This window comes from Bos indicus x Bos taurus, chromosome 13, assembly GCF_003369695.1.
Source record: "Bos indicus x Bos taurus breed Angus x Brahman F1 hybrid chromosome 13, Bos_hybrid_MaternalHap_v2.0, whole genome shotgun sequence".
Lineage (NCBI taxonomy): Eukaryota > Metazoa > Chordata > Mammalia > Artiodactyla > Bovidae > Bos > Bos indicus x Bos taurus.
Window position 1 is genome coordinate 48607405 of NC_040088.1, and position 22889 is coordinate 48630293.

The following is a 22889-nucleotide window of genomic DNA, read 5'->3' on the forward strand; positions in this document are numbered from 1 at the left end:
CCTGCCCCTTACCTGGATGATGGCATCACCCTTTTGTCCCATGTTCTCCGCTGTCCTATCCATCCTCAGAATGACCTTGCTAAAGCAAGAGGAGTGAGTGAGTGAAAGTCGCTCAGTCATGTCCGACTCTTTGCGACTCCATGGACTGTAGCTTGCCAGGCTCCTCTGTCCATGGAATTCTCCAGGCGAGATTACTGGAGTGGGTAGCCAGCCGTTCCCTTCTCCAGGGGATCTTCCCAACCCAGGGATCGAACTCAGGTCTCCCATGTTGCAGGCAGATTCTTTACCATCTGAGCCACCAGGGAAGCCAAACCAAGAGGAAAGCAAAAACCAAACTTTGCATAGTTTCCCACTGATTAAAGCCCAGCTCCTCAGCCTCCTCTTCAGGGTCTTTCATGCCATTCTTTTTGCTGGGACCCCTCCCTGAAATATTCTGCCTTCCCCTGCTTGCCAGGGAAGTGATCTCAAAGGAGATTTTCCCAGAAGCCTCCTCTGACGTTCTGCCTCTGGGTTCTGGGGCCTTGACTTAAGCCTGTGCTTTATCCCATGGGGCCCTGACACCGTGACCTGGGGCCCCCTTCCTCTGTAGGGGGTGTTCAATGAGGCACCTGGGTCCCAGCACCCACTGCACAGTGGCTGTTCCGCAGATGTGAGCTGCTTGAATGCCTTGAAATGACCTGTGGATTCTTCATATCAGAATTTAGCTGCACAACGTACTCTTGCTATTGCTATTATTCACGACAGAAGTGGGTGTTCTGTGTTCTGTTTTCTTCCCCCCATATCTAATAATGCAAGCAGAAAGACTTGTCCTCCTATTACAAGCCTGCTGGGGTTTCTGTATATGCTCTTTTGCCAACACAGGAAATTAAGGTGCGTGCGATGAAATCAGCCACTTCATTATTGGAGTTTTGCCGAAAATGAAGAAACTCATCTCGTGGTGTGATTTGATTTAGGTGCTTTTCCTGATCATTAAACTTCATCCCTAGGGTGAAGCATCTCAGGGTGGTTTGCACTGCTGGCCTCCAAAGGAGGGGTACAGCAGCTGGATGTGGGTTCAAAAGGATCTCTGTCCCACTTTTTCATGGCCATGCACTGATGCAGGAGGTTTTGAAAGAGGGGTGTATTTCACCTCGTTACTTGCTTATTCTCTTCTGAAAGTTGATCCTTTAATCCTAAGCAAGTTTATAACCCATTTCTAACCGGCTTTTGTGTACACAGAGTCGAAGAAAGCACTTTCCTGTTTGCTGTGGGTCATTGGCCCATGTCCCAGCCCTGGGTTCATGTCAGCACGTGTGTGTTGAGGGTTTCATCTCAATAGTGCATACCTGGGTACAGATCGCCCGATTGAATGCGTGTTCCCCGTCTTAGTGAACTCATTCCCTACAGGAGCTCAGATGTAGACAGAACAGAGCTGTTATCCAAGGCGGCTGGAAGGGATGAACAAAAATAATATCATTACTGTTTGCCAGCCTTAAGGCCATGCTTTTTCCTTACATGACCTCGCTTAAGTTTTCCCAGGGCCCCTGAGACATAATACTATCATTATCTCCGTTCTACAGAGGAGGAGAACTGAGGCATAGGGCCTAAGGGCACGTATTGTGGGGTCAAAGTAGAACTGGATTGGAACCCAGATCTCTCTCACGTCAATGCCTGTCATCGTAAGCACCGCTTTAAGCCAGCACATCTCAAACTTGACTGAGCATCACCTGCACTCTTGTTAACGTGCAGGTTGTGATTGGGTAGGTCTAGGTGGGGGAGAGCAGAGAAGGCAATGGCACCCCACTCCAGTACTCTTGCCTGGAAAATCCCATGGACGGAGGAACCTGGTGGGCTACAGTCCACGGGGTCGCTAGGAGTCGGACACGTTTGAGCAACTTCACTTTCACTTTTCACTTTCATGCATTGGAGAAGGAAATGGCAACCCACTCCAGTGTTCTTGCCTGGAGAATCCCAGGGACAGAGGAGCCTGGTGGGCTGCCATCTATGGGGTCGCACAGAGTCGGACACAACTGAAGCGACTTAGCAGCAGCAGCAGGTGGGGGAGAGTGTCAGCAAGCCAGCACCCAGGTGATGCTCACATCTCTGATCTGAGGACCGACTTTGAGTAGCATGGTTGTAAACGCCTCTCAAGATGGAAGCAACCAGCTCAGGGGACTTGAAGGAGCCCGGGAAAAAGTGATTCAGTTCCTTGTGCCTTTCACACCCTCCCTTCTATGCTTTGCCTGCGTTGTTGCCACTGTTTCTCTTATTTCCAATGTCTGTCTGCCTTTCTCCTGGCTCCTCCTCCGGTCCTGCATCCTAAATAAAGCTCATCCTGACCCCAAGCTCTCCCTCTCTGGCCTACCACCCATCCCTCCACGCCCACGACTCCCAGGAGCTCCTTCTCCCTCCCAGACTGCTCCATCTCCCGGGTGCTCTGACCTCGCTGAGCTTTCCTTCTGAGCATCTCTGTCAGGATGCCACCTTGGATGTAGTACGGTTGTGAGGCTCTGGCCCCTGCTCTGGGCATCCCTGGATGGCTGTGTGCTTGGGCCATCCTCTTGCCTTTGTTTTCTGAATCATTTTCACAGCTCATCTTCTGAGGGTCTGCATTAAGATAAAAATTCTTGTGCTGCTGGTTATACATTGAATTAATTGTACAACCTGTCCATTTCAGATGGAATATATTCATTTGGATTTCAGAGCTTATTGGCTTGCTTCATTAGAGTGTATGTCCTATATCACCTGTATTGTTAGAATTATGCATAAGAAAGAAAAATTAGTTTCTCACTCAAAAGGCTTTTATAAATAATGTACCTATAATTTGGAACTGGTGTTTTTCATTTATTTTTTATTGAAGCAGCATTGGTTTATAATATTTTATGTTTCATGTGTACATTATTTTTCAACTTCTGTGTACCCTACAGCATGCTCACCACCAAAAATTTTGTTTTCATCCTTCAGCATACCTATTTAATCCTGCCCGCTCCTCTACATCTGGTAACCACTACTCTGTTCTTCGTATCTTTATACCTATGTGTTTGCTTTTGTTTGGTTTGTTCATTTAGTTAGTTTTTTTATTCTCCACATATGAGTGAAATCATATGGTATTTTTCTCCATCAGACCTATTTCACTAAGTGTAATACCCTCAAGGACCACCTCTGTCATCGCATATGGCAAGATTTCATTCTTTCATGGCTGAGTAGTAGTATCTAGTGTGTTTTGCATATTGCATTTTTTCCCTTCATTCATTGATGGGCATTTAGGTTGCTTCCCTATCTTGGCTACCATGAATAATGCCAGGATGAACAGAAGGGTACATATTTCTTTTCTAATTAGTGTTTTCATATTTTTTAGATAAATACCCAGAAGTGTGATTCCTGGATCATTTGGTAAATCTTCTTACTTTTTGAGGAATCTCCATACTGCTTTGCATGGTGGTTGTACCAGTTCACATTCCCATCCAGTACATGAGGTGTTTTGGTTATAAGAGGTCTCTTGTTTCTTTCCAGACTCTCAATAATGTTCTGAGTATGGAAAGTAGACAGAAATCTTAGGTTCAGATATATATGGTCACTAAACAGGAAAATAGTATGGATATTCTTATATTTTTAAGACTTCAAATAGTTTAAATATTTCAAGGCATGGTTTTTTCACAATTCTGAAATTCTGTATCTGATTTTACCACATTTAGCCAAAATTTTAAAATAGACACACACTGTATTTGCACACACGTTACACGCTCAACAATGAACAAGCCACTCCAGCTGAAACTCAAACAGGAAAGCAATTGATTTTCAGTAGTAGCTTAAAATGTGTTGAATTAAGAAATCACTTATAAGAGAAAAAATAACTTCTGAAAGTTTTAGTCCTGTTTTTGTGTACAGATTTTCTTAGAGAGTTTCTTAAATTGAAGGTGACATTTCAGCTTACCATGTGCTAGGATGGTCACCAGATTTCAGCTATATTCATTTAATTCTGCAATTCCTCTATTCCTTTAACAGTATGACAAAACCAAAAGACAGAGGACGTTCAAGTGTCTATCATTTGTTGACAGTATTGTGTTGGATACCTAATGCAGCTCATGACTATAGATTTGAACAAGATTAGGGCTTCCCTGGTGGCTCAGACTTTAAAGAATCTGCCTGCAATACAGGAGACCTGGGTTCAATCTCTGGGTTGGGAAGGTCCCCTGGAGGAGGGCATGTCAACCCACTCCAGTGTTCTTGCCTGGATAATTCCCATGGACAGTAGCCTGGCGGGCTACAGTCTATGGGGTCGCAAAGATTCGGACATAACAGTGACTAAGCACAGCACACAGAAGAAGAAAAAAATGGGGCAAGCCACTAAAAGGTAGACAGCTCTGCAAATTATGCTCATGGTCTTAATTTCCACCAGATGTTCATTTCAGGCACACACACATAATCCTTTGGCTTTACGATTTCATACATTTTTGATCGAACACGTTGAGTATTTTACAGTTCCGTGACTGGATGACTGTTGCCGTGATGCAGGGGACCAGGGTGAGCAAGCCTCCTGTGAAGCCTGTTCCCCAGCACAGAAGCCTCCCAGGGAGATGGAATCTATTTATTTGGATTGGTATCCGTTCTTCCCTCCCGAGACTTCAGAGAGCTTGCAGGCAGCTCACAGTTCTTAAATATTTAAATATTCCAAAGTGAGCTGCAGGATGAAGGTGCAAGGGGAATAAAAGTGTATGGGGGAGAATATTGTGAAATCTATGACAGCAAACAGGCTGCTTGCTCTCCCCACCCTCGGGCTCCATCCCAGAGCTCTCAGGAAGCATTTTCCCTGCTCTGAGTGGAGAAGGAAAATCTCCCGTGAACATTGAAGGTGTGTGACCCTGAGGAGTGCTAGGAGCAATGGCAGAATTAGGTAGGGGCAGCCCTGATGTTGATTAATAACCAGCTGTGTGACCTCGGGTATGTTCTTAACCTTGCTGGGCTTCATTTATTCAAATGAGCACCAGATTGGAGGATTTCTAAACCCCTTCTAATTATTTGGATTCTATATAGTGGAGGTGATGGAATTCCAGTTGAGCTATTTCAAATCCTGAAAGATGATGCTGTGAAAGTGCTGCACTCAGTATGCCAGCAAATTTGGAAAACTCAGCAGTGGCCACAGGACTAGAAAAGGTCCGTTTTCATTCCAATCCCAAAGAAAGACAATGCCAAAGAATGTTCAAACTACTTCACAATTGCACTCATCTCACACGCTAGTAAAGTAATGCTTAAAATTCTCCAAGTCAGGCTTCAGGAATACATGAACCGTGAACTTCCAGATGTTCAAGCTGGTTTTAGAAAAGGCAGAGGAACCAGAGATCAAATTGCCAACATTCACTGGATCATGGAAAAAGCAAGAGAGTTCCAGAAAAACATCTATTTCTGCTTTATTGACTATGCCAAAGCCTTTGACTGTGGATCACAATAAACTGTGGAAAATTCTCAAAGAGATGGGAATACCAAACCACCTGACCTGCCTCTTGAGAAATCTGTATGCAGGTCAGGCAGCAACAGTTAGAACTGGACATGGAACAACAGACTGGTTCCAAATAGGAAAAGGAGTACGTCAAGGCTGTATATTGTCACCCTACTTATTTAACTTATATGCAGAGTACATCATGAGAAATGCTGGGCTAGAGGAAGCACAAGCTGGAATCAAGATTGCTGGGAAAAATATCAATAGCCTCAGATATGCAGATGACACCACCCTTATGGCAGAAAGTGAAGAAGAACTAAAGAGCCTCTTGATGAAAGTGAAAGAGGAGAGGGGAAAAGTTGGCTTAAAGTTTAACGTTCAGAAAACGAAGATCATGGCATCTGGTCCCATCACTTCATGGGAAATAGATGGGGAAACAGTGGAAATAGTGTCAGACTTTATTTTTGGGGGCTCCAAAATCACTGCAGATGATGATTGCAGCCATGAAATTAAAAGACACTTACTCCTTGAAAGGAAAGTTATGACCAACCTAGACAGCATATTATAAAGCAGAGACATCACTTTGCCAACAAAGGTTCGTCTAGTCAAGGCTATGGTTTTTCCAGTAGTCATGTAGGATGTGAGAGTTGGACTATAAAGAAAGCTGAGTGCTGAAGAACTGATGTTTTAGAACTGTGGTGTTGGAGAAGACTCTTGAGAGTCCCTTAGACTGCAAGGAGGTCCAACCAGTCCGTCCTAAAGGAGATCAGTCCTGGGTGTTCATTGGAAGGACTGATGTTGAAGCTGAAAGTCCAATACTTTGGCCACCTGATGTGAAGAGCTGACTCATTTGAAAAGACCCTGATGCAGGGAAAGATTGAAGGCAGGAGGAGAAGGGGTCAACAGAGGATGAGATGGTTGGATGGCATCGTTGACTCAATGGACATGGGTTTGGTGGACTCCAGAAGTTGGTGGTGGACAAGGAGGCCTGGCATGCTGCGGTTCATGGGGTCACAAAGAGTCGGACACAACTGAGTGACTGAACTGAATCCTAAGATTTCAGAGCTTGAAAATATGCCAGCCTTCCCTGGAAAGGAAACCCTGTGTCTAGAAGGTGGTGGTGCAAGATTTGGAAGAGCAGCAGAGGGTGAGAAATGTCTTGAGGGAGAATCCATATGCATTTAAAGGATTTTCTCCCTGTATTTGCTTCTCCTGAAATGTGCAGCCAATTTCTTCCTTCTCCATTGATCTGATCACCATTCTCTGTCTTCAGTCCCTTTTTCTGGAATTTTCTACTTTTTTTTTTTTTTTTTTTCAGGTTAAGCTCTGGTCGTTTCTCTTGGGTTCATTTAAATACTAAAACTGGCTTTTCTCTAGCTTGACGTAGTCTTACCTTCTTTAGGGCGTTACGTTTCTCCTGATATGAGACTCCAGAATGGTCACCATGCCAAGTCTGGGAGGTCTGCCTGAGACCCAGTTTTCCTGGTCACAAATGGAGTAGACGGGGCACTTTGTCTATTAGCAGTTGTTTTCCAAGCACTTACTATGTGCCAGGAACTGGTACAGGTATTGGGAAAAGGATAGTGAAAAAACAAAATCCGCACCCTCATGGAGCTTAGGTTCTAATGGACTCATCGTACTCAAGTTCCCTGAAGCTTTTCATCTTCAACCCTACATGTGTCCTTAAATATTTAAAAGATAGAATTTAAAACACTTTGTTCCTAGCCCAAAGGGGATGCTTTTTAGGTTTATTATCTGCCTACTGTTTGCATTTTCTGCAGTTCTCTCTTCCCCTAGGATTTATACTGTTAAAAAGTTCATAAGCTTTTTAAAAACTCTTGTTCTGTTAGGCAAGTATGGCTCCTCTTTCTCTCTACTTTAAAAAAAAAATTATTTATTTATTTGGCTGCATCAAGTAAGTCTTAGTTGCAGGATCTTTACTGCATCATGCGGGATCTTTCCTTGCCACTCATGGACTCTCAAGTTGTGGCAAGCAGGCTCAGTTGCTCTGAGGCATGTGGGATCTTAGTTCCTCGACCAGGGATTGAACCCTCATACCCTGCATGGCAAGGTGGATTCTTAACTGCTGGACCTCCAGGGAAGTCCCTCTCTCTACTTTTTTTTAACCTGTTTTCTTTCCAGTGTCCTAAAGGACTATCTATAAAATATTGGTTCATTGCCGAGACAAAGGTATACATTGATATCATTCAACCAGGATGTTCTAGAAATAAGTCATTGAATCGGCTTTACTTCTTACTTTCAGACTTTGTGTTTCTTGAATCTTTTTAGTAAATTTAGAAAAAAATTAAAAATAAAAGTCATTTTACTTGAAGACTTTGAAGTGAGTTTAGATAGAGCTTGGGCATCACAGATGAACTGTTGTGTAAGAATTTTAGTGTCTGACAATAGAAGCTTTGGAACCTGTAATCTCACTTTCTGTGCATTTTCCATTCTAAGATTATTCATCTGGTCACCTCTACCATCAGGCAAAGCTGACTGTGTTACAAAGTAGTGCATAAGCTGCCTTTCTGTCCACATTGTATGTGAGCACTGTTTTTACACTACATTTTGCACAAATTGTAAAGCACATTCTTATTTTCATAGGGTTGTAAGCATTTCAACATTTGTGCTTCACAAGATAATTATATCATTAAAAGTAAATTATCACATAGGGCTTCCCAGGTGGCACAGTGGTAAAGAATCTGCCTGCCAATGCAGGAGGAACAAGAGATGTGGGTTCGATCCCTGGGTCAAGAAGATCCCCTGGAGAAGGAAATGGAAACCCGCTCCAGTATTCTTGCCTGGAAAATTCCATGGACAAAGGAGCCTGGTGGGCTATAGTCCATGGGGTCGCAAAGAGTAGGACGCAACTGAGCACATGCACACACACAGAAATTATAACATATTCAGTAGCTCCAGATAAAAGTGATAATCAGATGGTAAATGGATGCTCTAAGACTGGAGGAGGACAAATTACCTTGGTATTTGAACCGAGAGAGTTTTCAGAGTTCATCTTTATGCAGAGCGTCTCTGTGGCTGATATGAAACTGATGATGATTTTTATCATTAATGAGCTTAAAGTAAAAGAAAAAATAAGACTTATAGGTAGATAACTTAGGACAGGGAGTCAAAATTGTCATTACCGGCAAGTAGTGTTTCTGATGATGATCATGTTTTTCTTGCACAGATGTTTTTGAACAGGTGCATTAGCAGGCTTTAGGAGGTTAGAATATCTCCCCAAAAGTATAGGAAAAATGTTTCTTTTTTTTGAAAGTTCATTTCATAGAGGAGATGAGTCATTGTTTGCAGCATTTTTCTTAGAGGGACTGGACTCCTAAAAAGTGAAGAACAAATGAAGACTTTAGAGACACTAAAGTCTTGTTCTGATTATTTGCATAAAAATGAAGCTCTCAGAAGTGACCCACCTGCAGCCCCTGACACAAGGTGAGGGCAGCCGGTAAGTCTGGGTCATCACAGTCCAGGAGAACTTTCTGTATTGATACAAATGTTCTCCATTGGGAGTTGTTTTATAGGGCAGCTGCTAAGCATAGATGTCTATTGGGCCCTTAAAAAATATGGCATGTGCAACTGAGGAACTGAACTTCCAACCTGAATTATTTTGACTAGTTTAGATGGCAACAGGTCTATGTGTTGGACAGCACAGGTCTGGGAAGTGGATCTGTGCTTTGTGCACGTGCTAAGACCGTTTGGAGAATCTCAGGGCATCTTTGTGATGCAAAAGAAACTGAAGCTTCTATCTCAGAGGAGACTTTTCTGTGGATTCCCCATCCCTCCCAGATTGAGCCACTGAACCAGATTGAAGTTGTTCAGTCATGTCTGACTCTTTACGACCCCATGGACTGTAGCCTACTCGGCTCCTCTGTCCATGGGATTTTCTAGGCAATAGTACTGGAGTGGATTGCCATTTCCTTCTCCAGCGGATCTTCCCAACCCAAGGATCGAACCCGGGTCTCCCGCATTGTAGACAGACGCTTTACTGTCTGAGCCACCAGGGAAATCCACCAGTGCACTAATCCACTCTCCTGGTACAAGCACACGCATACCCACACACAGGGTATGGTGTTACAGGTTCTTTGTGGCCCTGAAAACATCAAATGTTCATTTGCACATTTTGAATTATGTATCCAAAGAGAGGCGCTCTGCAGTCTCACCGTCACTAGCGTCATTAACATTGAACCTTCAGGCTAACACCTTAAGCATCACTTGGCTTCATGCTTGATGTGGATAGAATCACTATGAATCCAGCACCAAAGTGATCTTGGGGATGGAGGGCTGTAATCTAATACCATGCCAGCATGTTCTCTGGATGCTTCCTGGCTCTTTCCTCAGTCTGCGTTTTGGCTTGAGGTCATGGAGTTTTGTGAGAAATTACTGTTATAGGGGTTTGGGGTTTGTGTTTGCCTTTAACTTTTATACAAACCCCAAAGCTGTCCTTTGGGAGCCGGGGCCATGCTGTGTGCTGTGGGGAACTCTTCTGTGATGAGGGCTCGTGTGAGATCTTGGACTTACCCTGTGGACCACGCCACCACTTGGCATTCATCCCAGTCTCTTTGGGGTACCAACCTGGCTACTGACAGTACTGTGTATTTTCTCCCAAATGTCTACATCCTGTGAACCTCTGACAGTTGAGAACGTGGATAGGAAGGCAAGAACGGAGGCTACCCAGTGAACCCGCCTGTCACCCAGCCTCCCACCTAAAACCCGGGTGTCGACCTACTGCATCTCTAGGGGTCTTTGTGCTCTCAAGCCGGTGGGTGGGTGGGTGCGTGCGTGGGTGTGTGTATAGCAAATGAGGATGGGAACTCTTGAAAAACATAGGCAGGAAATTGAGGGCAGAAGGATGCGTTAGGATGGAGAAGGACCAGCCACATCCGAGATTGTGGCCCTCAGCTCTGCCCATGAGCCCACAGCCCAGGGAGCTGGTGTGATGGCCTTTGGACGCCTGATAAACCCTTCCCTCTGCACCCCGTGCTCCAGCCACAGTGGCAGCCCCTGTTCCAGGCACCAACGGCCTCCCCATTCTGCCTTTTGCATCCTCTTCTCTATCTGGAATGCCTCCCCACCAACCCACCCAGCTCTCCAGCCCAGAGTGCTGGCCACCTTACCTGAGAAGCTCTTCTCAGGACGAGATGAGCCTCCTCTCACTCTGCCCCCAGCCACTGACTCATCTGAACAGCTCAGAGCAAACGCCAGTGTCCTTGGGTGTAGACTAACCCAGGGGTCCGATAAATCTGCACTGCATTTCTTTACAATGAAAATCCGAACAGACTGGAGTGATTTTTTCCCCCTACAAGGGCAACAAGTCATACTACCAGTTTCTTAGAAGAAGGTAGTCATCATTATTAAATACCCGGACTGAAGACTTGGTCGGGGTGGTTCCCACTGCCCCTGTTTAACCCTTGTGTCCAGTGTGGGTGAATGCATGGATTTAATTGGATCGGGTGACTATATATCAGAAACAATTCAGCTGAGCTGTTGTGCTGATTGGATGTTTTTAAAATAACCAACTCGGGTGACCACCCAAGTCACCACCTGACCTTCTTTGGTTTGTCCAAGAAGTGGGTAAGCATTTAGGGACAATATAAGGAGAGTCAGCCTCCTCCTGGGCCTACTCTTTCCTGCTCCCTCCTTCCTTCCCTTCCCTTCTTCCCTGCCTCCTTCCTTCCCTTCCCTTCTTCCCTGCCTCCTTCCTTCCTTTTCTTTCTTTTTCTCCTTCCTTCCCCTCTCCCTTCTTTCCTTCCTTTCTTCCTCTTTCCTTTTCATCTTCTTTCTATTTTATTTCTACTTTTCCATATTTCTTTTTCTCTTGCTGCCTCTTCTTCATTTTCAGCTTAGCAATCAAGATAGAGCAACCCAGCCATGGATACCTGTAAGTTTTCCTGATTTGAATGAGTGCCTTGATCATTTTTAGAATCTGTATATGACATCTGTTTACATAGACATAAACTCTCCCTTTTCACAGCTCTTATGGTTTTTGTAACACTGTTACTATGGTCTTTTAAAATTTATTATATTCTGAAACATGGAATCTGATGGTTAGGCATCGTGATATTATTCTGTGGACAGAGATTTCTCATTAGAGTGAACTGATGAACTTCCCTTTCCTGTTATCTGTATTCACAGATGTATGTGTCTGCGTGGATGTGTATGAATAAAGCCAAACAATATCTACTTACATTTTTGAGAGTGTAGTTTGTCACTGATAAGGAGGAGGCAGGGAGTCCATGACATTTCTAGTTTAATTTTAGTAGCGCAAAAATTAAAATCAAACCTCAGCTCCTGCTTTGGTGTTTGTTAACTCAAATTTAAAATTAGAAATGTGGTAATTATTTGGCCGTTCCGACTTTCTAAGGGAAACCTTATCATATTGTATGTGTGCGTGTGCTGGCCTTTAAAAATAGACATTGCCATGAGAGATGGGCCTCACTGTCTATACCGCCGTCTAACTGCCAGCTGATGCCTGTGAGTCGGTGGGCTTTGGAAGCAGTGGTGAGCTGGTGACTCTTCCAAGGAGCCTTAAATACCACCTTTGGCTGCATTCACTTCATCTTTAGACAAAGCTCTTTTGTTTTAAAAGCTAACTGCCTAAGAGTAAACACACTTGACCCTGGTCGTAAACATTTGTCATACATCTGGATAGTCTTAGCTTTCACGGACCAAATCATTTTGGCAGAAGAGTCATTAAAGTCTGACAGCCCAACAAATTATCCCAAATTCCTCATTCTCCTTACAGACTGTGACCCACCATCCACATGAAGATATTTCTTCTCTGGTATTGAAAAGTCCCCTTTGATTCATGTCCTTAAGATGATAATGTATATAAAAGAACTTAAACATGGGTGATTGAGAAAAAAAACACACGTATCTATGGTTTTGTGTGCAGTGCTTTCTGTCAGCCTTCTGAGGAGGGAATTCAAAGGACCATTCATTTCAGTTTCTGTTTATTTTTTTAAATTAATTTTTATTGGATCACAGTTGATTTACAATGTTGAGTTAGTTTCTGCTGTATAGCGAAGTGAATGAGTTATACATATACATACATCCACTCCTTTTTAGAGTCTTTTCTCATATAGGTCATTACAGAGTATTGAGTAGAGTTTCCTGTGCTATAGAGTAGGTCTTTATTAGCTATCTATTTTCTATGTAGTAGTAGCAGTAGTGTTAGTCACTCAGTTGTGTCCGACTCTCTGGGACCCCAGGAACTGTAGCCCGCCAGGTTCCTGGAATTTTCCAGGCAAGATAGTGGAGTGGGTACCCATTCCCTTCTCCGGGGGATCTCCTGCATTGCAGGGAGATTCTTTACCGTCTGAGCCACCAGGGAAGCGACATATACACACTACTATATATAGTATGAAAGTGTGTATATGTCAAACCTGACCTCCCAGTTCGCCCTTGGTAACCGTATGTTTGTTTTGTACATCTGTATCTCTAGCATTTCCATTTAGATTCCAGAGGCTGTATGATCATCTTTCCACTGGGGGGATTCTGTCCACTGTGACGGCTGTCATCCTCGGCTGCTTAGGCCTGGATCTTGAGTTGCCACTTTTAGTACAAATCCTGCCCCTCCCCCCACAGGCTTCTGGAGCCTTCGAGCACGTGGTGACCACACAGAGCATCTGCTGCCAGGCCACGCCTGTAACCGGGAAGTGGAGGGGCAGCCGAGGGTCCAGGGCTGCCCGGACCAGTGCCTCTGGATGGTCACACATGAGTGATGAAGCCCAGGGTTTTGTGAGCGGGTTTGGTTATAGGGTCCAGGCCTGTGCCAGGCATCATGGGTCTTTGTAAGAGGCCGGGTTGTTGGGGCTGGGGTCTGACCCAGCTTTGACTTGGCTTGGCTTGGCTTCCTGTAGCCACTAATGTTAAAAAAAAAAAAAAAAAGAAACAAAACTCTGCCCAAGGCCCCCAAAAGGCCCCTGCTCCACAGCAGAGCCTGGCCTTGTCAGGGTGCTGTCAGCAGCCCATAGCTGTCAGAAAAGACAGTGTTTTCCTTTCTGTGACCTTATAGACATAAAGCAAAACTTACATGTGACGAACTCTGCCATAAACCCCCACTCCCTTGCGATCATGTGCTAAGGTCTTGAATCTTCTTCTAAGCAGGGGGCAGCTGTTGGGTTTGAGGCTTATTCTAGAGCTTTCTGTAAAATCAGATTTATTCAATAGTCTCGCATCCTAAAGAGAGCTGGATTAGCCATCCCCACCCTTGATAACAGCCCGCTCCCCTCATGCTCACGTGAGCCCCTTGGTGGTCGTCTCAGGTCTCCATGTAGGCTGCATCCACAGTCGTCATATTGTGTGTTTTCAGGTTTCAGGGACAACTTTATATGGCCCATGACATATACTGTGTGTTAAGACTTGAAAACCTCTTTCTATCTTGGCCAGATTATGCAATATTCAAATAGGAATCAGTCTTCTAAATCACATATTCCCCATCTGCTATCCAGTTGGGCCTGCTCAGGCCATTTTTCATCCTTCATGCCATGGAGAGCCACATAAACACTGATTTGAAAGAAGTCTCATATCTATTGGGTCCCAGAGCCCACAGGCAAAAAGTGTACTGTGCACCTTGGAGTTCACCCAGAAACCCCACGTCATGGTCATATGGGAGGATCCCTTCAGGAGAGCTTCAAAAAGCGTTTACTTTCAGATTGGAGACTTTTTAGTTAATTGCACAGAATTTCTTTTTTTTTTTAATTGAAGTATAGTTGAGTTATAATGTTGTGTTAATTTCTTCTGCACAACAAAATGATCCAGTTATGTGTATATGTGTGCATATTCAGTTGTGTCTGACACTTTGCCACCCTCTTGACTGTAGCCCACCAGGCTCTTCTGTCCATGGGATTCTCCAGGCCAGAACACTGCAGAGGGTTGTGATGCTTTCCTCTAGGGGATCTTCCAGACTCACAGATTGAACCCACCTCCCTTAGGTCCCTGCAATAGCAGATAGGTTCTTTACCACTCTAGTACCACTTAGGAAGCCCAACATATATACACATGCCATGCACCGCGTGGCATGCAGGATCTTAGTTCCCTGACCAGGGATTGAACCCTCACTCCCTACAGTGGAAGCATGGAGTCCTAACCACTGGAACCACCAGGAAAGTCGCTATACATTTTTTAAAAATATTCTTTTCCTTTATGGTTTATCATTAGATATTGAATATAGTTCCCTAATAGGACAAAATTCTTTGTAAAATTTATTTATTTTTAATTGAAGGATAATTTTTTTACAGTATTGCATTGATTTCTACCAAACATCAACAAGAATCAGTCATTGGTTTACCCATGTCCCCAGGACAGAGTTTCTTAATGTGAATTTGCTTATCCTGTAGTTGACTTTGATTTAAACAGACAGCAGCATGGAGAACAGCATACATATATATGCATACGTGTAAACACACACCCCCTTGGCACATGACAGAAGATTCTAAGAGCCAACCAGCACCCTGGCCTCTGTGTAGACCACACAGAAGGATAGCATTACTGGGTGCACTTTGGCTGCCCTCTGTACTGTCATTTTTAGGATTTTACTAACATATTATTTGAAGTTTAAAATAAAATCAGTTGTTCTTAAGAGAAACACATGACCTGCCATGCACTTTACATAAAAAAATATCAATGCAGTACAGTAAATCCGCCATACAGTTTGCATAAAAAATATCAATGCAGTACAGTAAATCCCAACGTCAGATTAACAAGTTAGCTATGTGAGATTTTGTGTACCTGAGATCTGCCTTGTAGATCGATTTATTGTAGATTTTTGTTTGATTTTAGAACATCATGCATATTTATTGTCCTAATTGCCTGAACTCCAAGGTCAGAACAGGTTTACCTCTTTTTGTCTTAAGGCTACAAACACAGTTTCCTCAAATAGTGAAATTCTAATAAACCAACAAACTGCTTGTTGAAAGAACCTTGAGTGGATCAAGATTTAAACAAAGACTGAATTTGGTCTTATTTAGAAGAGGTATGATATGTTGTTGCAAATTGTGGAGGGCAACTATCCACTTCAATTTAAACTTGGTGAAAGGAATAAGAAGAAATCAGTGTGGAGGTTTGTTTGAAGTATGGTGAACTCTTAATTATCCTGAAAATTGGGTATTTCCAAGTGGCAGATATTTCTAAGTGTATCTAAACAGGTTTGGAAAATGGTTTGATACTTATAGTCGATATTGGTATGTCTGGTATTTAGGTCTCCTAACTGTTATTGCAGGTGTTCAGTAAATACCTGTGTGGTGGTGAAACTGATGAATGGGACACACACACACACACAGACACACAGGCACGCACACACACACACACACACACACACACACACACACGCTGAAAGCATTTGATGTCCTTATCTGCTGAGCTCCAGTGAAATTTCTCTTTTTAACACTTCTGACTCATTCAAGTCTTTTCCAGAAGGAAGGTAATTACATGTTTTTGTTTTAAACAGTTCTGTTTTTATACTGCTGGTGGACAAGTGAGGAATAATCAGTTTTAACTTTTAAATGAAATGAGTAATTAAGTCCAGAAGGTACTGCTGATAAAATTGGAATCCTATCTGTCATTTAATCGAGTGCCATGTTAACTTTGCTTTGCATGTTGCTGGGGGAAGGAAATATGCTAGACAATACACTCTTAAATTTTTTTTAATGATTGAGAGAATTAGGATCATTTAAAAAGGTTGAAAGACCAGGTGACCAATGTCTAGAAAATTGTTGAATTAAACCTAAAGTAAACAAGCTAAGATTATTGTGATGTGGTACTTTTTAAGAAGAGCAATTTAGAAATTGGTATGTTCCTTAAACAGTGTAGATGCTGTTGTTTACCTTGAAAGGTTTGCTTGTGTGATTCACTTATTTGAAAGTTCAGACCTATTGTGTGACTACAGCCTCTCTGTGTGACCCCTGGGGCCAGACTGTTGTTTGTTGTTCTTCTTGAGTTGCTCGATTGTATCTGACACTCTTGTGGCCCCATGGACTGTAGCCCACCAGGCTCCTCTGTCCATGGGATTCCCCAAGCAAGAATACTGGAGTGAGTTGCTATTTCCTCTTCCAGGGGATCTTCTCAACCCAGGGATCAAACCTGCATTTCCTACATTGGCAGGCAGATACTTTACCACTCAGCCACCTGGGAAGCCTCACATTCTAACACTGTTAGTTATTAATGGGCATCTCTCAGTATTTGAGGGGGTTGGTTCCAGGACCCACCACGGGTACTAAAATCCCCAGAAACTCAGGTCCCATAGGTGGCTCTCCTATGGGATGCTGATCCACTGTTCAGCATCCGTGGAACCAACCAACTGCAGATCATATAGTGCTGTATTTATTGCAAAACATCTACTTACAAGTGAACCCATGCAGTTTAAAGCCATGTTGTTCACGGGTCACCCATACTTGTATTAGCATGGGAAGTAATTCAACCTGTCTCCTGTCCTCATCTGTAAAATGGAGACAGTGATGTACCTGGCATGTTGAGTTGTTAAAAGACACTTAAAGTGGCACTTACCACATGGCCATGTTTATTGAGAGAGTACTATTATTAATCTTCTTCAGGGCAAAGATGACTCGTAAGTTTCAGTTTTAGCCTTAAACTGTAAGGACTTCTTTTTTTAAATAGTTTATTAAAGTATAGTTGATTTACAGTATTGTGTTAATTTCTGCTGTACAGCAAAGTGATTCAGTTATATGCATTCTTTTTCATATTTTTTTCCATTATGGCTTATCATCGGATATTGAATATAGCTCCCTGTGCTATGCAGTAGGACCTTGTTGTTTATCTGTCTTACGTATAATATCTTACCTCTGCTAACCTCCGCCTCCTACTCCATCCGTCCTCCTTTCCACTCCCTTGGCAATCACAGGTCTGCTCTCTCAGTCGGTTTCTCTTTGTGGATAGGTTCATTTGCACCATATTTTAGATTCCACATATAAGTGATATCATACGGTATTTGTCTTTCTCTGACTTGACTTCACGTAGTGTGATAATCTCTAGTTGCATCCATGTTGCTGCAGATGGCATGATTTTGTTCTTTTTTATGGCTGAGTTGCATTGCCTTGTGGCTCCCCAGGTGGCTCAGTGGTAAAGAATCTGCCTGCAGTGCAGGAGACGCTGGTTCGATCCCTGGGTCAGGAAGATCCCCTGGAGGAGACAATGGCACCCCACTCCAGTATTCTTGCCTGGGAAATCCCATGGAGAGGGGAGTCCATAGGATTCTAAAGAGTCAGACACGACTGACTGAGCACAGCAGAATTCCACTGTGCATGTACCACATCTTCTTCATTCATCTGTCAGTGGGCGTTGAGGTTGTTTCCACGTCTCGGCTCTTGTGAGTAGTGCTGCTGTGAACATAGGGGAACGTGCCCCTATCTTTTTGAATTAGAGTTTTGTCTAGAAGTGGGATTGCTGGATCAGGTGCCAACTTTATTTTTGAGGAACTCCCATACTGTTTTCCATAGTGGCTACATCGATTTACATTGTAAGGAATTTTTATTTTTCATCTCAAATGTTATTGCAATGATTTTTTTAATCTTGGCGTTAAAAGTAGACAGTTTGAGCATATGATTCCTTGGAATCTAGGGAAATTAATGTGTTATTTTAGTTACAGTAATAGAAAATGACTACTTCTGAGGCCTGAGCAGTCATTCCAAAACCAGTTTCCTGAAGAGGTGGTGCTCAATATATTAGATTTAACCAGGCTTCTTTAGCTGGTTCACACCCAGAAAGCCTTGGTCATAACTCATGTACATCCCACCAGGGGAAAGGAAGACTTTCCTGCTTATGTTTTGGGTGGGGTTTTGGAACTTATATGTAAGATGATTATCTGGATTTTATTACCCATTGGTGGGTTCCTTTTATTAAAATAAAAATAAAAGAAGAGAATATTCTTTTGGTTCAGATGTGAAATTGTAGCAAATACCTACATATTTATTCATCAGAGGAAGTTTGGGATGAATTGAAATGAAATATTTCAGCTAGACTTGGATCAGCGTCAGATTGAACAGGTCATAGTTAATTTAAAAAGGCGATAGTTTTCTAAAACTGAATGATCATGGCATCACCAACTCATGGGCATGAGTTTGAGCAAACTCTGGGAGATGGTGCAGGACAAGGAAGCCTGGCGTGTTGTGGTCCATGGTGTCACAAAGAGTCGGACACGACTGAGCGATTGAACAGCAACAGCATTCAAATCACTTGGTGAAGTTTTTGAAAAATACAGTTTGCTGGGCCGCACCGCAGGCTGTTTACACGTAATTGAGGGATGGGGCTGGAATCCTCCCCCAGGTGGTATGATGCGAGCACGGTGGGTGGCCCTGCCCCTGGCCTTCTGTCTCTCCCCGTGCAGCGTCTTGGCCCAGTGCCATCTGTCACTGGCATGTGAATGGACACACCTGCAGTGGGGCCTTCAGAACATTGTTCTAATCAGCTGTACACTCAGGAAAAGCACACTCACTCAAGGGTCAAAGGCTATTTTGAAAATTGAGTTTTCCTTCGCTAACCTTTTGTGTTTGTTTTTTTTCCCCCCAACTATGTAACATCTCGTAGAAAAATCATATTTAAAATCCAAGCAAACACAGGATGTCCTCATCTTATTTTTACCAAATCTAAGTCTAGGGCAGTTCCTTTGAATTACAAATTATTTGTTGAACTACAGTGTACATGGACAGAGCATACATGGGAACAGCATGACACCCAGACCCTGAGCCCTCTAGCAGAGAATCGTCTATCAGTTTGTGAGGGATTCGACCATAATTCAGCTCACGAAGGAGCTACCGCCAACTCCAATCACTGCCTTCATGTATGATGTAAAGAACACTCAGTCATTCTTTTCGCTGATGTCATTACCAGCACAAGAGAAGCTCAGGGTAAAGGAACAGCAGGATGCTCTAAGAAGCTTCCCCGAGAATAATTAGAACAAGGGGATGTATTTCTATCAGCCGTTAAGAATCAGTAGCCAGAGCTCTATTGTCCCTGGGTCTTCAGAGTCCCTGAAACTTTGCTCTGGTGACCCCACTGCCCCTGCGGCACACACCTGCTGCCCGAATCCAAGCAGATCCTCTTCTTGCTCATAATAGGAAGGGCTGAAAATTGATATTTTCTGAGATAGTGAAGGAGGTGAGTCCTGCCAACCAACACCTGAGCCTTCCCTAGGGCAGGTATAGAATATTTCCAGAGAAAATTTTGCTGACAAAGCTCACACCCTTTCCTCCCGCTAACTTCTAGAGTCAATGTCCGTGGCATGGTACCTGTTCCCCTTTGTTGTTTCTAATATCCGTAAGTGACCTTGAACCCTAGGCTACCTCAAGTGCTAGAGTCCCAGGGAGCCAGCCATTGCCAGCCACCTTAAAGGAGTCACTCTGATCGTGGTGACTAGTCATTTTCTGAGGAGTTTCCCAGTCTCTGAGATACTCCTGTTCCTCTCTTCTAAGACGCTACAGGGCTGGGACCTGGTGCCTTGTAGATCTGACAGTCACCAGTCCTACCTTCCAGGTAGCCCTTGAACTCAAGGACTTCTGTACCTTTGGTCTTGGCTTGGTTCCCGTTCCTCTCTGGAATATGCCAGGATGTCATAAAATGTCAAGTAATTTTTTTTTTTAATCTTTACCAAGGGCTGGCATTCGATCTGTCCTATATGAGAGGGACACACCTGCCAGAGCTAAAAAGAGGCTCTTATCACATCCTACCTGGCACGGGGGCAGTTGGGGATGAGTAACCACTTGACATGGGCTGGCAGTTCCTCCTGACTGTGGTTCCTAGCAGCTCTGCCTGCCTCAGTGTCCAGCCTTTACATTTAAAACAGATAAAGCCTTAAGACTCCATGTCCCAGTACAGGGACCCTGGGTTTGATTCCTGGTCAGGCAACTAGATCCCATATTCTGCAACTGAGAATTTGCATGCTGCAACTAAGACCTGGCATAGACAAATAAATGAAATTAAAAAAAAAATAAATGAAACAGGTAAAGCATTTAAGAAGAAGGGCTCCTGGGTGCTTTGAGACATTAAAATAAATGAGAAGGAGCAATGTACAGGACATATTGGGCTTCCCTGATAGTTCGGTTGGTAAAAAATCCACCTGCAATGCAGGAGACCGCAGTTCGATTCCTGGGTCGGGAAGATCCCCTGGAGAAGGGATAGGCTACCCACTCCAGTATTCTTGGGCTTCCCTTGTGGCTCATCTGGTAAAGAATCTGCTTGCAATGTGGGAGACCTGGGTTCGATCCCTGAGTTGGGAAGATCCCCTGGAAAAGGGAAAGGCTACTCTGGTATTCTGGCCTGGAGAATTCCATGGGCTGTATAGTCCATGGGGTCGCAAAGAGTTGGACAAGACTGAGCAATTTTCACTTTCACTTTCAATATACGGGAGATAATAAATAAATTTCCTTCTCAGTAAACAAAAGTACACCAAGCGTTACAGTCAGAGGGATTCATGCAGGGTGGGAGGAGACGGCTGGATGGTGGACTGTCAGCAGTGCAAACACATGGATGAGGATGGAGAACCATCATGCCCCTTGGGCACAGAGTGGGTGTTCTATAAGTGTGATTTATCCCCAAAGGCAAAAGCTCACTAGTCCATATTCAAACAGCCGTGTAGAGTAGAGATCAGATATGTAGGACAAATGTGAGATCGCTGATTGCTTCATGCACAAATGCAGCTTGGAAGTGTTTTATGAGCAAGCAGCACTTTGAGCACTTCAGGGCCTCCCTAGGAAGCTTGGAAGTCATAGGTGGGCACACAGAAGATGGCAATTTGATGGGGGGTGTGCTGAGGCTGAAGAACAGGAGTCTGGGGAGACTTCACAGATGGAAAGGAGGGAGGGTTTTGATAAGTGGAAAGATGAGAGTTGGTGGAAGGAAGGAGGAAGAAAGGTGGAAGGGAGTGGTCATCGATTGGACCAAGGAGGGCCGTGAATTTCAAGATAGTTGGGGTGTGTTTACTGCCCACAGAATTCTTGGGTATCTTGACAGGGCAGATGCTGACGACTGCAGGAGGGATGGGGTAGATGAGGTGCTACTGAAGTTGGGGAGGCTGTGGGATTGGACGAGTCTCAAAGTGTGGTGACGATGATGCAGCAGAGAGAGGAAGGAAGGGATCAGAGTGGGGCACGGGAGGAATGTACCAGTTCGACCGATTGATTGGGTACCAAGGTCAGCAGGGATGGAGGAGACGCATGGGGCCACTGCCTCAAGTGCATGGGGAGCCACAGAGTATGCATGAGAAAAGGGTGAGGGGTGCCCCAACGTCACAGTGATGAGCTTGCTGCATTTTCCCTATTGCTTCTGGAGGGAGATCAGCAGAAAAGCCTGCAGAGTCCCGTGTCCTGAGCGAGAAGGATTTGGCTGTAGAGGTGGCTGCCGGCTCCCCATGGTGGGAAACAGCAGGCAGGTGGGAGGCAGGAGGTTGAGTCTGCTGCCCCAAATGACTGCCGTGTCTGGTGCTGTGCAGAGACCGCCAAGGGCCTTTTATAAGCTTCCCTGGGAATCTGGAAGAGTGATCAGGCAGGTGCCTGTCTTGCAGCACAGTTAATCACAGAGTAAATTGTTAGTTGCAGATTAGAGATAGTTTAGCTTCTGTAAAAGCTCAACAGGAGATAAGGTGTCTCATGCGTCCCAGAGCTGCTATTTTGCATCTTCTCCTCACCCTAGATCCTCAGGTCTTTGAGCCCTGCCCCTGAATGGGGCAAGAGTAAGGATGGGAAGGCTTTGACCTGAGTTGAATTGCTTCCAGCTCTGCTTCAGGCCTACAGTCTGGTTGTCATGCACAGGTGAACCTCGGCCTCTGAGCATCTTCCGAGGCAGTGAGCAGGACCTTGACTGCTAAAGGCTGTACCTCCAATGACCCCTGCAAGCACTTCAGAGGAACAGAAGCCCACGTTGACTGAGACAGCAAAGTGGATTAAGTGCTAGGAATAACTTGGCATGGAATATGTAGAATCTACATGTATAAAATTGTGGAATATGCCTAAAGGATACAAAAAGAATTTGAAAAAAAAAAAAAAAGTGGGAGGGCATGCATTGTGTTCTAGAATAAGAAAATTCAAGATTGTGAATATAGCAATTCTTCATAAATTAATTTATTAAATTTAACTTATTCCCAATAAATACCAACTCTTAAAAAAAAAAGGTAGGCAAGTGGATTCTCAGTTCACATAGGTATATAAACAAGAGCTATCACTTATTAAACACACTGTGGAATTAAAAGGTATTACTGGCATAAAGGGCTTCCCTGGTGGCTCAGACGTTAAAGAATCCGCCTGTAATACAGGAAACCCAGCTTTGATCCCTGGGTTGGGAAGATCCCCTGGAGGAGGAAATGTCAACCCACTGAAGTATTCTTGCCTTGAGAATCCTATGGACAGGAGTTCATGGGGTTGCAAAGAGTCGGACACACCTGAGCTACTAACATACACGCTGGCATAGAATAAAACAGAACAGTGCAACAGATTAGAGAACCAGAAATAGTCCCCAA

General features: G+C 44.0%; 1 protein-coding gene across 7 annotated transcripts in view; it reads left to right on the top strand.

The window, feature by feature from the left end:
• Positions 1 to 22889, top strand: part of SVIL (supervillin) — a 255948-nt gene that overhangs the window by 88557 nt on the left and 144502 nt on the right. The window contains exon 1 of one of the 7 annotated variants that reach the window (XM_027559751.1): positions 11282 to 11306. The exons of the other annotated variants lie outside the window; for them this stretch is intronic. Within the exon in view, the coding sequence (XP_027415552.1) occupies positions 11297 to 11306 (10 nt within the window). The 5' untranslated portion in view covers positions 11282 to 11296. Of the gene's footprint in view, positions 1 to 11281; positions 11307 to 22889 lie in introns of those variants that run through there. 7 annotated transcript variants of the gene reach the window in all.